Genomic DNA, 13162 nt, shown 5'->3' on the forward strand with positions numbered 1-13162 from the left:
GGTACACATGTAACAAACGGAGGGTGAAAATCTCAAATTAGTACACTTGTCAACCGCCACGTTTAATCAAAATCAGCAATTCGACAGTAAAATTTATCGAAAATTAATGGACAGTAAATTTATCACAGGTATACCAGTTTGGGATTTTTGGTGGTCTAAAAATTAGTTTGTGATAAATTTATCATGGATGTACTGGTTTGAGATTTTTCGCGATATTAACCATAATAGTAATGCTGTATTTTAATGATGTAATCGACATAAATTGATTTCGTTTAAGTTCGGGTGCTTTTTTCATGTTGATGGTGATAATTTTGTTTATAACAGAGTTTAGAGTAGTCATCATTAAAAAAAATTAAATCTTGTGATTTTTTTGCCATTTTCTCTTTGTATTGTTTCCAAGGTCATTTTATTCATATTAGTGGATCACCAAACACTCGGAGTATTTTTCACCAAAAAAAAAAAAAAAAGCACTCGGAGTATCCTTTATGAATCTCCACTTTGATTTACCAAAAAAAAAAAAAACACTTGGAGTATCAATAAGTTGCCACGTGGCAAAATTAGACAAGAAAACCCTACGAAGCCTTCCTCTATTTCCAAAGACGAGATATTTTAATTGTAGCAAAAGTGTTAAACCTAGGGCGTGACTTTCTAAGGTTTTGTTTATTTCGTAAATAATAAATTATTTAAAAGATATTTTTTAAAAAATAATTTTTTATATTGTTTGAAATAATTAGCCAATGAATTTTTTTTCAGTATCAACAACCATTTATGTGTAAACATCGAGCGGTGAAAATATTTTCCTTATTCGTTTTGTAAGATATAAATAGTCATTTGTGGTAAAATGTTTTTCAAGTAGTGCATTTTTCGTAAAAAAACCGGACCGTAAATCTAAACATTAGAATTTTCCATGAAATTTTTTGAGTGAAGATAGGATGTTTCAATCTATATGGGCGCATCAATCACCGCAAGCGAGTTTATCCTGCCAATGGGGAATGGAAGTTGGTGGTGTGTATATATATATATGGTCCGAGACTTAACCGAGATTTTTTTTTTGGTCGAAGACTTAACCGAGATAGAGGGACCATGAAAATTGTTGTTTTTGCTGATTTTCACATAATTGATTGTGTTAAATTAGAATCGGTTAAGCAGCCCTTGAAGTGTTTTCATATGGATACAAAATGATCCCTGTTTTAATTTTGTTCCTCCTACTTTAATTTGGGAAAATGACATTACAAATGTCATAATTTTTTTATGGCACTCAATTCACAGTCAAAACTTTTTAAACGATTGCTTGAGCGTCGGCTTGATAAAAATAAGAGCTAAACAAAGTCATTTCACATTTTATTTGCCCTAGATGAACGAATTGGGGACCATGAAAGTCAGAAATCGTTTTGCTCGGCAAACCCTAATTCCCAAATCGTTTTTTTTTTTCTTCAAAGGGAAAATGATATAAATAGTTCCTAAACTTTGCCTAAATGTGCAATGTGATATCTGAACTTTTAATTTATTCAGTGTAGAACCCGAACTTTAACCCAATGTGCAATATCGTCCATGAACCTTTTAAATTGTTTAGTCCATGAATTATGTAAAAATGTTGAATGTTATCCCTAAACTTGAATAAATATAAGGACAACATTGAATACTTTCATGTAGTTCGGAGACTAAATTAAACATATACCAAAAATTCAAAAACTACATTAAACAAACTGAAAATTTAGGAGTCACATTGCATGTTGGGTTAAAGTTTAGAGATTACATAGCACATTGAGCCAAAATTTAGAGACAATTTGCGTCATTATCCCTTTTTCAAAACCCGAAATCAATAACCTCCATCGACCGCACTTCATAGTAAGATCGAAGATCGTGTAGTTGAAGTCATTTCAGACTTTTTTGCCGATCATTTTGTTCTTTAAGCCCTAATATCCAAACCGTTTTTTTTTTCCTTCAAAATTCAATTCTGCAACCTCCATCGAAGTAAAGATCAAGGATCCCATAGCTGAAGTAAATTATGACCTTCATGTTAGGATTCGTGAAGTTCATGAGCAAGGTCGTGTGAGTATGACAACACTTCTGCTTTAGAAATTAACTTCTAGCCAGAAATTAATTTTTCTACTTATGGAGATAAGTAATTTTTTTTTTTTTACTTTTTCAAGTGAATCCAAAACTGCTTCTGGAGCATTTCAAAAGCAAAAAATGAAGTTGCGTAATTAAATAGATTTCTGTTTTAGAAGTTACGTTATCAAACGAATTTCTATTCTAAAAATATTGGCATGTGTACTCTAAGAGGTTATCCATGTCCAAACACTACATTGAGATGGCACCGGAGATGTCGAACTTCGGAAGCTTATGTCCCCAGTCAATCTGAGTGGATGCTTCACCAAACTCGACCCTTTGATCCTGCGAGAGTGCTTGGAATAAAGCTGCCTCGTTTTAGTCATATATGTGCTACGTCGTCTAGTCACCTTTAGTCCACGTTGGACTTCAATTTCCTACAACAACAAAAAAAAGGGCCAAAAGCCACGTATGACTTTTTATCGGAACATATCGCTTGAGCTACTAAAGTGATTGTTTTTACATTGAGGTAAACTTAAAGGCCTGTTTGGTAGCAATTCCATTCTCGAAAATAATTTTTGAGCAAAAATTATTTTTTCTAGTTTTGTTCCAGGGAATAGAGAAGTGGATTTTTTTTTTTTTGGCTTCTTGTTTATGTTTCTTAACTACTGATCTATTCTTGGGGAAAAAAAATTAACTGACATTATCAAATAGATTTCTGTTCCCTAGAACAAAAGACCGGGAATCGAGAGAAAAGAAGTGTGATTAAATATGCCCAAGTGATCACTCGAAAAATTTTGATAGCGAATTAAGTGCGGTGTCAAAGTTATGGCACTTGTAGTGTACTTTCTCCTTTTAATTTATAACAAATTTGACCAATAAGCTAGTCTTTGACCTTTGTTTTAAGATAAAGAAAACTGTAAGTTTGTCCAAACGTGGACGAAAGATAGGAAAAAATTACTACAAAATCCTAACATTATTGCATTTGTGCCAATTCAGTCATAAATCTTTTAATTTAATCAATCCAGTTTTTACTCTTTTGACAATTTATCAATGTAGTCATTCCAACCAATTTTGACCGAAAAATTGGTGATGTGTATATCGATCGTTCCGCATGGTACTACAGTTATTGATGTGTTTTCTTTTTTCTTTTTAATTATTTTTTGAATTGTTTATTACTTTTTTCTTTCTTTTTATTGTTAAGGGTTGGCAAGGCACCGCCGGCTACCGATTGAGGCCTGGCGACCTCTATCGGCCATTGGGCAAAGGCCTACGAGTCCTTGTCGGCTGCTGTCAAGGGTCGCGGCTCTCACCGGCCACTAGGCAAGGGCTAGTGGCCCTTGTGTAGTGTTGGGCAAGGGCTCGCTACCATCACATGGGCCAGTAGCCCTCGCCGGCCATCGGGCAAGAGTGGTGAGTACTCACCAATTGCGACGTAGGCTTGCGGCCCTTGACTATTACAAAATAATAGAAAGAAAAAATTCAAAAATAAAAAAGAATTTAAAAAAATTTCCATTTCAACGTTGCAATGTCCACGTCATTAATTTCCAATCAAAATTGACTAGATGAATTATAATGGCCAATTGTCAAAAGATTTAGGACTAAATTGATCAAATTAAAAGATTTATGATTTTTTTGGTAATTTTTTTCAGAAAATGGGGACTGAGCTGGAGATTAACCCTTGATGTGGCGTGGAACAAACATATGAAAACGTGCTGGTAAAAAGTAAGATTAACCCTTGTACTATTGCAGCTATCCAATCCTGGTCTTTGTAGTTAAGATTAACCCTTGTACTGTTGCAGCTATTCAATCACGATTTCAAAGTAAATTTCATTTTTTTTTCATTTAAATGTTAAATGATAACTAAGTATCGAAAATCAACGTCGGTGTTTACGAGTTACGAACGGCGAAAAAAATTCAAGATCTATACCTATAAATCTTCAAGGTTAATACCACAAAAAACCCTAAATTGGTACACTTGTGATCAATTTATCCCAAACTATTTTTTGACCACAAAAAATCTCAAAATGATAGACCTGTAATAAATTTACTGTAAATTATTTTTTCAACCACTAAAAACCCTAAACTGGTACATTTGCGATAAATTTACTCTAAACTAATTATTTTGACTACCAAAAACTTCAAACTGGTATACAAATAACAAATTTACCCTCCATTAGTTTCCGTTAAATTGGATTAATAACATAAAAAATCTCAAATTGATATACCTGTGACAAATAGATGGTAAAAACCCTAAACGTATACATCCGATAATTGTCACGTGTCATCCAAATCAGCAATTTGACAATAAAATTTAACAAAAGCTAATGGAGGGTAAATTTATCATAGATATACCAGTTTGGGGTAAATTTGTCAAAAACGTACCGGTTTAGGATTTTTGGTGGTTAAAAAAATAGTTTGGGACAAATTTGTCACAAGTGTACCGGTTTGCGATTTTTCGTGGTATTAACCCAAATCTTTATGACCAAATCTTCAAAAGGAGTCATCATTTTTTTTCTAATTGATTATTCCGCGTGGATTCTGTACGTTAAATTCTAATATTCATTCAAGATTTTTTGTCAACATTTAAGCAGCAAATGATGACCATTCTATTTTTGGGAATAGTCTTTATTTTTTTTTTGTCAAAAATAGATTTTTCCTATTTCTATTATGGACAAGTTTCTAAGCGGCGAAAATCGTTTGATTCACTATTTATGTTTAAGGAACAAAAATTCGTTTGATAACAATATAAAATTTCTTCGGGTGCGACGGAAGCTAGGGTTGCGGCGACATACTTTCGACACTGGTGGACAGTAGTTGTGTCAAACGGGTTGGTCGGGTGGAATAAAAATGGTCTGTTTTGATCAATTTTCATACAATACAAATCTAACAACCCATATGTTAAAATACTTCTACATTTAATTCAATTTTAAATAACTTATATCTTACAATTCTTTGTTTTTTAGTTTTTTCTTCCTTTCTTTTTTCTGTGGTCACCGGATTTCCTTTTTCCTTTGCCGGCCGAGGAGACTGACGAATGGCGGCTAAGGACCGGCGAACGGCAGCCGGGGATTGATGACGAGAAGAATTTTTTTTTTATATTTGTGTTCCGGAAATAAAGAAGTAGTAATATTTCTGTTCCAAATCTATTTCTGGGCTAAAATTTGGTGTTGGAAGTAGAAAAATGAAATCGCATTACCAAACAGATTTCTGTTTCCAAACATGTTCTCGTTAATAGAAAAATAGAAAAAATAGAGAAACAAAATGGTTATCATGCGTGCCCTTGGTTGAAAGTAATCTAGAAATTGCAATTTGGGATTAATTTAGGGACTACAGTTTGACGAAGCAAAGTATGAGAGGATAAATTTGTATTTGATTGAGAGAGAGATTCATTTCGTTTATTCAACGATAGTACTAAGCGAAACAACGATAACAAGACTCAAAACATAAAAGGTCCCAAAGGGGTTTGGAGACTTGGAGAGCCAATGCGAGGGGGGTGGCCCATTCTGGTGGGTTTTGGCTACCCAGTCTACAGCTCTATTAGCTTCATGCGGACAATGGGCTAAGGACACTTTGTTTGGTAGGCCTAGAAGGCTCTTACACTCCCCAAAGAGCTGACGAAGGGCCCATGGGCTCCGGTTTACATCAACTGAAAATCGAATACCGACAATAATTCATGGACTAATTTTTTTTTTTATCTTCCTTTTTCCCAATCCTATCACTCCTTTGTTTTCACATGCAAATAATCCGAGAACATCTTATTTCTTTCCACGTCATTTCTATAAGGGGTGATTGGTTCCCGATCCGATTCAATTCCCAATTCCTTTGGATTGGACACATGCAAAAAAAAAAAAAATGCATCATTCCTGGACGGTCCCGATTAAGCAAATATAAAGACTGGACATAAAAAATTTTCAAGTTCATTTCCTGAAAAGGGTCTTTCAAGGCAAAATTGAGAACTTTTTGCAAGATTGTTTCCAAAATGCACGTGGGATTCAAGCAGAAACGATCTCCCTTCCGGGTCCAAGAACCAATTGAGGCAAGATCGAGATGGGGATTTTGTTTGGGGACTAAAAAGACAAGATCGAGAAAACTCCATGTGCATGGAGTTTTCTTGATCAAAATAAAAAAAAAATTCGATCGGTCCGATCATGGCGGATCCTAGAACTAGGAATCGGACTACTCCCTCTAGAACTAGGAATTGGACCACTGATCCCGATCCGGTCCGAGCGGTCCCGGTTCGGGCGGTCCGATTTGGTCACCCCTAATTTCTATTCAACGTGCGATCAAACAGATTGAAGAAATTACAAGTTTCTTTGTCTCCATTTTGGCCAATTCCCCAACTATTTCTTTTTCTGTAAACCCCAATATTTTGTTCATTTAAGGGAAGGGGAGGAAAAATGAGAAAACCGAAGAACCTCTGACTTAGTTTGCTTCACGAAGAATCGACCATTTGAAGTACAAATTTTCTACTTTCAATCGTTTTTATAGCTTAGTTTACTGAGTTAATGAAGATTGGTTTTATCATTATCATCAATTTATGACTAACCATCTCTGTTGATAGGGACTCTTCCTTTGGCTTAGGCGCTTCTTATTGTTATACTTTGACCATACTATCTTTCGTGTGACTCATCACTTTTGTTACAATATATATATATATATTTAGCTTGCTCTTTTTGTTTGGTCAATTTTTTTAAATTTTGATTCTCCCTTTTCTTTCCTAGTCTCATTTTCCTTCTTTTTCTTTCCAGTTCTCGAGTCTTGCAACATATCTCCGTTTTCTCTATTGCAACCCATTCTTTCTTTCTACGCCTTTCTATTCCTCAAGTGGCACAGCATTGAGAAGGTGGATATCTATGACGTCAACCCGCCGTCCTCCACACTTTTGCCGGCATCGGTATTGGTCTCATCGTTGACCTCCCCATAGAGCCCCTTTTCGTTGCCAAATGCAGCCTCATTTTGCACTACGAGAGTTAATATTGAGAACCACCATATCTCTTTCTCTCTTCCTTTTCTAGATTTTTCTCTCCTCCTCTTGCACATGCGAGAGTGTGGAGAAAGAATAGGTGTCTCCACCACGTGAACGCATAAAAGTCTTAGGTAATAGGCGAGTCGTGCGCGTTTAGATAACATGAAACGCAATTTGAATTAGTGCTTTAACTTGATTGAAAATTTTAGTGTGGTGTTAGAGTGTTGAAATAGAAATGGTGCTCTCACCTATGAATTGCTTGAAACACACTGTTTCAATGCTGCATTTGTTCTTTGGCTATGTTGCCCTTGTTGCTTTAAGCCATAGATTTCAATTGTATTTAGAGTTGAACTTCAGGCCGGTTTCTGAACAACTATATCGTGATCGTGCATTTGTTGGGATTAGTCAATTGATATTTGTTTAATCCATTGTTTCACTCATTCTTGCTTTTTTGGTAATTGATAGCCCGAGACGGTTGCTCGCTGGTTGCCGGCACCGACATAGAGGATGATATTTTAGTGGGACTTGTTGGGATTGCCAATGTATGTTTGCTTGTCTTTGTGCATTCAATCTTATAATTTAAATGCAAGCCAGTTATGGGATTTTCATAGGATTGTAAAGTTAAAATTCAGAAGAAGAAGAAGAAGCAGAAGAAGAAGAAGAAGAAGAAGAAGAAGAATTAGCTCACATTTGAGCAAACAAAAAAGGAGACCACTTCTATAGAGTCGTAAAAGAAGTGATGAGCCATAGAAGGGATAATTTATCAAAATACAAAGATAGGTATTGTTTAAGTTAAAAGAATAGGAAAGAACAAGGAAAAAGCGTGACCATTACTGATAACGAGAGTATATTCCATTGACTCGTTTTTATACACAGCATAAAAGATGATAACTATGATTTTTCTAAATTACTAATTCATTGCTAAAAAAATAAAAATAAAGTCTAGTTTCTTTTTCTCTTCTCTTCATTTCTCTTTAGGATAATTTCACAAAGAAAACTCCTAATTTTTTTTCCCAAGTGAGACATCAATACTCCAAACTTACCCCCAAATTGTACTGTCTACCAACAAATTGAATCCGTTTACCGACACATTCAATTATTAGTGGTCGTTATGGGCGCAATCAAATGGAAGATATTTTTAAGTCATTAATGTAAATTTGGGTGCAGCGAGATAAAAATAGATAAATAAATTAAGTGTATATGTATACATATATTTATGTATATATATGTATACATATGAAAGTATTGATATTTCACAAGACAAAGATGAGAACATTTGTCCCTCCAACATTCAGTTATCACTCATTTCCCTTTCCCAAACGTATTTTCCTTAATCGGAAGCCGGGAAGGACCTTCTGCAACAAGCTCCTTCTTCCATGCGGTCACTCGCTCAAGCTTTGCCTCTACCCGCTCGCACGAGAGAGAGGACGAAGCGCACCGACGTTTCAGCTTCTGTGCTCTATATAAACCCTCGGTCACGGCCGATCCGATTCGCCTCGCGGACGGAGCAGAACGATCCTCAAAGTGACCGAACCTTCTCCGGTACGTCTATCGATGCGCTCGTACGTGTGAAGTTTCGAAACTGCTCTCGCTTCGGTTTTGTACTTTCCTTTTGTGATTTTTCTCTGCTTCTGTGGCTATGTATCGTGAATGTGATGAGGCTAGTTTTTTTAGTCCAGTTCTTGGTCTGGAGGTTTAAGGTGATGAACGCCCACCTGCCGGTGTTGTTCTCTTGTGCTTCTTAAGAGAAATTGTGGGCATGTTTTTGTTTCTTGACTGCAGTTTAAAGTTTCGGGTTTGCTGTAACTATCATGGCGTACGTTCCTCCGCACAAGCGACATTCGAAGGAGCGCGGTGGCCCGTCCCCTGTTCCGGCGTCGCTTTCGCGTCAGTTCAAGAAAGGTCTTAACTTTAGGTCGCCCAAAGCTAACGCTCATCAGAGTGGGAAGATCGTCTATGCAAACACGGCGATTTCCAGATGGTTGGCTGTTGGTTTGGACGATGATGGAGATCATCTTCCTTCTGGGGTCTTTCTCAAGCCGGTCTCGGTTGAGGCCGTTGAAAGGAGATCAGGAGAGAAACCGCTAGCCTTAGCCAAAAGTTGTGTGGCTAATGGTGAGTGATCGTTCCTTTCTTGATGAGATCCTGTTGTGCTCTAGGTATCTCGAGTTGTGGATTCATGTTGACTTTAATGGCATTCTTGGCTTCTCAGAAGATGATGAGACAGGTCGGGACCGTGGCAAGAAGCCTTGGGTACATATAGCCGAAACTGTGATGCCGGATTTAGTTTCTTCATTCGAAGTTGTGAGAAGTGAGATTGAGGGTCAGAGCATGGAAGAAATAAAGCCAACATTGGTTGCTAGATTCGGAAAAATTCTTTTTCATGGGTAAGGTGCTTGAATTAATTTCAGTGAATGATTAGCTACTGCTTCTTTATGTGACATTTGACTCTGTTTCATTGGCTGAGGTCCCCGTGGACCTAAAGAGAGTTGGCAATGCTTTGCATGTACAAAGGAAATTAATTTAGGGCTTATGCGTTTATAAGTAATTTATAAAGAAAGTACTTTTCTGTTTTCCTGCCAAAATTTGGAATAATTTGCATGATCACGAAGTAGGACATGACATTCTCAAAATTTAAGTTGCATTGCTAAGAGAATGTCTGAACGGCCTTTGCTCATTGTATCTCTTTAGAATCGTGCTTCACATTGTAAATACCGCTCAAGCTAGGCTTTGCTGCTGATTAAGCATAGTCATTTAGCACACTTGGATGGTTGAACTCCTTATAATGTTCATTTTGACTGTAGTTGAGGATGTTTGGACAAGATAGATGCATGAGCTTAACATAATTTGTGGGTACAGGAGTCCTTCATTTCCAGCGGAAACTTGTGGAGATATGGATACTGAGACCTCTTTGAGACAGTTGAAAAGATCATTTTACACAAATATTCCTCCCTCTTTTGTGGAAAATGTGACTCTTAGAATTATACCAGAGATTGGCCTTAATTTTGAAGGTGAAAAGGATATATATCATGTCAAGGTGCTTAAATCTCTAGTTTCTGCTCTGCTATTGTTACTTTTTTTGTCATGCATTTCCATAATTTTGACTGATCAATTGCTTGCTTCTTTCTGTGATGCAGTTATCCGACAAGTACAGGCCAGATTCGACTATCTCCTGCAAATGTAGTGTTTCTGAGGCAGACCAGAGACTCGAACTCTATAAGGCAAATTCCTGCTGCTCTTAAAATAATGAGAGCTTGTGCTAAATATCACCATACTCGTTTCATGTTAAAAGCATCATGTCATTTTAGATAACAATGACATCACGCATCACGATAATTATGAGTTGCATAAGTATTTTACTCTTTCCTAAATGGTTGTGATTTTGTCATTGTTCATAAAGGCATTGACAACTGCAAATTTTGGTTGTAGGTCGAATTAAACCAGGTGCGACACATGGTAGTTGATGTTTCATGCCTCAGTAAGGATTTGGACATGAGGTTAATGTTATGCACCAAGAGAATCTTGACAGCTATTAGCGTAAGTAATTGAAGCTTAGAACCATGTGAAACTTCACTTGTTGAAGGCAGTTACTAGGGTCTATTTGTTTGCTTAATTAAAACATTGTTTTTTGTTTTACTTTCCTTGTATTATTCAAACTTCAAAAAGTATTAAAATTATATGTGAATCTAAATGTCAACATATGAATTTTGTGAAAGTTTCAAGAGTAGTGTGTTGGATCTGAAAAGAGTTAAAGCATGAGAGTAACTAAATGTTAATCAAGTAAAATGCAAAATGTAAGAGTCAATTCAGACAGACCATAGCAGTCAATTCAGACAGACCGTAACTCTTATTGCAGTAAATTTTTCTTCATCGAGTCCAACCTTTTTATTCCAGTTTAGAATGACCGTCAGCCATGTAATATGTCCTGTACCTTGGTTAATTGCTTTTTCTTGGAGACTTTTCTTTTGCCAGTTTCATTACTGCATAAGAAGAGAAATCAGTATGTACGGTTGCATTCTCAAAAGTTTCGTCCATAGCCCAATTTACTGAATAATTATGCTTGAGACAATTTTCGACCTTAAACTTTATTTCTTTGGGAATTAAATTTTTGCAACATTGCCACCATGAGTGTTACTCCTTTCGATTTACTTCAACTTGTTCATGTTTGCAGGAAAAGGAAAAGGACAGCATTGGGGATTTGATTTCTTCTGCAGTTATAGATTCTAGTGTTAAAGGGGGTTTAAGATGGCCTGTGGGCAAGGAATCTTCTGGAGATAGATACAGCATTGTTGGAGTTTGGCATACAATCTCTAAAACTTATAAGAATTCATCCATGAGGCTGAAGGTGAGACATGCTGATCGATTTGATTTTGGGATCTCCCATGGGGAAGTTACTGAAGAAACTGTCGTGAAGTTGAAAGGCATAACTTCTGAATTGCATGTAAGTTCTTTCGTCCCCTTTAAGATAAATCTACCCTTTTTTTTTTCTTCTGTTGTACGTTGCTTGTGAATGCGAACTGGTTCCATGTGCTCCAGCCATATGCCTGACCATCAGTTAAATACTAGAATTGACAATTGAAGCATCCTGTCATTTCTGGATTAGTAGCCAATTTGTGAGAGCCTTCCAATGCACATCAACTTATTTTAGGCAAAGAATTTATGGTAGCTTCTGTAACCATTTAGTGCATGCGAAGTTTAAAGTTTGAAGTCCTTTTAATTTCTCTAGAATTACCTTTTGAAGACAAATTCATCTTTTGATAGGTAAAGAGGTGATTTTTTTTTCTTGTTATTTTTACTACTTAAGCATTTCAGCTGTTAGATTGAGTTTGCATTGTTTGACCTTTGTTCATGCAAAATTCTATTGAAGTTCCACTCTGCCCCTTGAGATTTCAATTTGATTTTGAATTTACTGTTTTGTGAGGATGATGTGCTCTTAATGAAAAACTATACTACAGACTTACTCTTTTTATATTGGACTATTTATGTCAAAGGACTTGTTTCTGAGGCAAAGGCTGAGTGTTTTCTTATAAATTGAGCTGCTTGTAACAACATATACATGTGGGTTTGTCATATACCTGTCTTCCTTATCATCGTCTTCATCATAAGATCTAGTGTTAGGTCTTTTGTTCAATTGCATCTTACTCCCTATGCTACTCCCGATGCTTGACATGGACACAAGTGTCGATATCCAATGATCTTGGGTTTTCATTTTGTTGACACCTACTACTACAATTTTCAGGGAGACAGTCTGGGAACTGATCTAACCTCTGATATGCTGAAAGATGCAGTAAAAATGATGTGGGAGCGCTTCTTACCTTGTGGAAATACAGTCATCTGAATTGGCCTCTCTTTCTCAGTGTGTAAATGAAAACTTAATGTTGATTTTGTGAGTTTGTCTTGTGGAATGGCCGAATTCCTAACTGATGATGTGTGTAAGGGCCATCAAAACATGGGCCTAATTCTCTTTTTTTGCCTTGTGGGAATGAATTTGATGAGGTACCGTATCTTGGTGTAATGTATGTTGATTTGCAGACATTTCACTAGTGCCGATGCTGAATCTGATATATTACGATCAAGAGACAACTAGTACAGCATCGATGCTTTCTATATTGAATCAGCGATTAGTGGTGAAGCTTTCATCATCTTGATTTTTCCTCGATACGTCGGGGGTAAATCTAATCAATGCACGATTGGCGTTATAATTCCTTGAAATCTTGGTTAATTCTTGAAGGTAAGTTCCTCATCAGGTAAGTTTAGTAATACTCGCAGCGCCAACTAGAGCTGTTAATATGAGCCCATGATTCATTTTTGAATAAATGGGTTCTATGTAGGTTGTTAACTTTTAGAAGGCTCAGTAAAAATGGATTCAAAAAATTGAAGTTAAATTTGATGGGTAAAAAATGGGTTACACAACTCACATAGAACCATTTTCGATCCATTAAGAGGTTAAGTAATCGATGCACTTGGGTTGGTCAACGACAACTGCCCGATCAATACCACCTGCCAATCGCGTCCGCCGTCGCTCGCCAACCGCTGATGCTGCCGCTTGCCGGATACCGACTGTTGCCGCCCTCCGATCAAATCGGCCCAAGAGATGGGCAAAACCGCATGGAAAGACTGGCGAGCGATAAGGCAACGTAT

At 36.6% G+C, this 13162-nt stretch overlaps 2 protein-coding genes across 5 annotated transcripts in view; both read left to right on the forward strand.

Annotated features, from left to right (window-relative positions):
* LOC125315459 (putative disease resistance protein At3g14460) overlaps nucleotides 1-13162 on the forward strand; it is a 707586-nt gene that overhangs the window by 543691 nt on the left and 150733 nt on the right. The gene's annotated exons all lie outside the window — the stretch shown is intronic.
* LOC115734255 overlaps nucleotides 8323-13162 on the forward strand; it is a 55801-nt gene continuing 50961 nt past the window's right edge. The window contains exons 1-8 of one of the 4 annotated variants that reach the window (XM_048280546.1): nucleotides 8323-8562; nucleotides 8801-9136; nucleotides 9234-9408; nucleotides 9881-10058; nucleotides 10159-10242; nucleotides 10451-10558; nucleotides 11193-11462; nucleotides 12261-12388. In XM_048280546.1, coding sequence (XP_048136503.1) covers nucleotides 8833-9136; nucleotides 9234-9408; nucleotides 9881-10058; nucleotides 10159-10242; nucleotides 10451-10558; nucleotides 11193-11462; nucleotides 12261-12359 — 1218 coding nt within the window. In that variant the 5' untranslated portion in view covers nucleotides 8323-8562; nucleotides 8801-8832 and the 3' untranslated portion in view covers nucleotides 12360-12388. The remainder of the gene's footprint in view (nucleotides 8563-8800; nucleotides 9137-9233; nucleotides 9409-9880; nucleotides 10059-10158; nucleotides 10243-10450; nucleotides 10559-11192; nucleotides 11463-12260; nucleotides 12389-13162) is intronic. The other 3 variants (XM_048280548.1, XM_048280547.1, XM_048280545.1) reach the window with 3 other exon arrangements.

Source organism: Rhodamnia argentea, chromosome 6, assembly GCF_020921035.1.
Source record: "Rhodamnia argentea isolate NSW1041297 chromosome 6, ASM2092103v1, whole genome shotgun sequence".
NCBI lineage: Eukaryota > Viridiplantae > Streptophyta > Magnoliopsida > Myrtales > Myrtaceae > Rhodamnia > Rhodamnia argentea.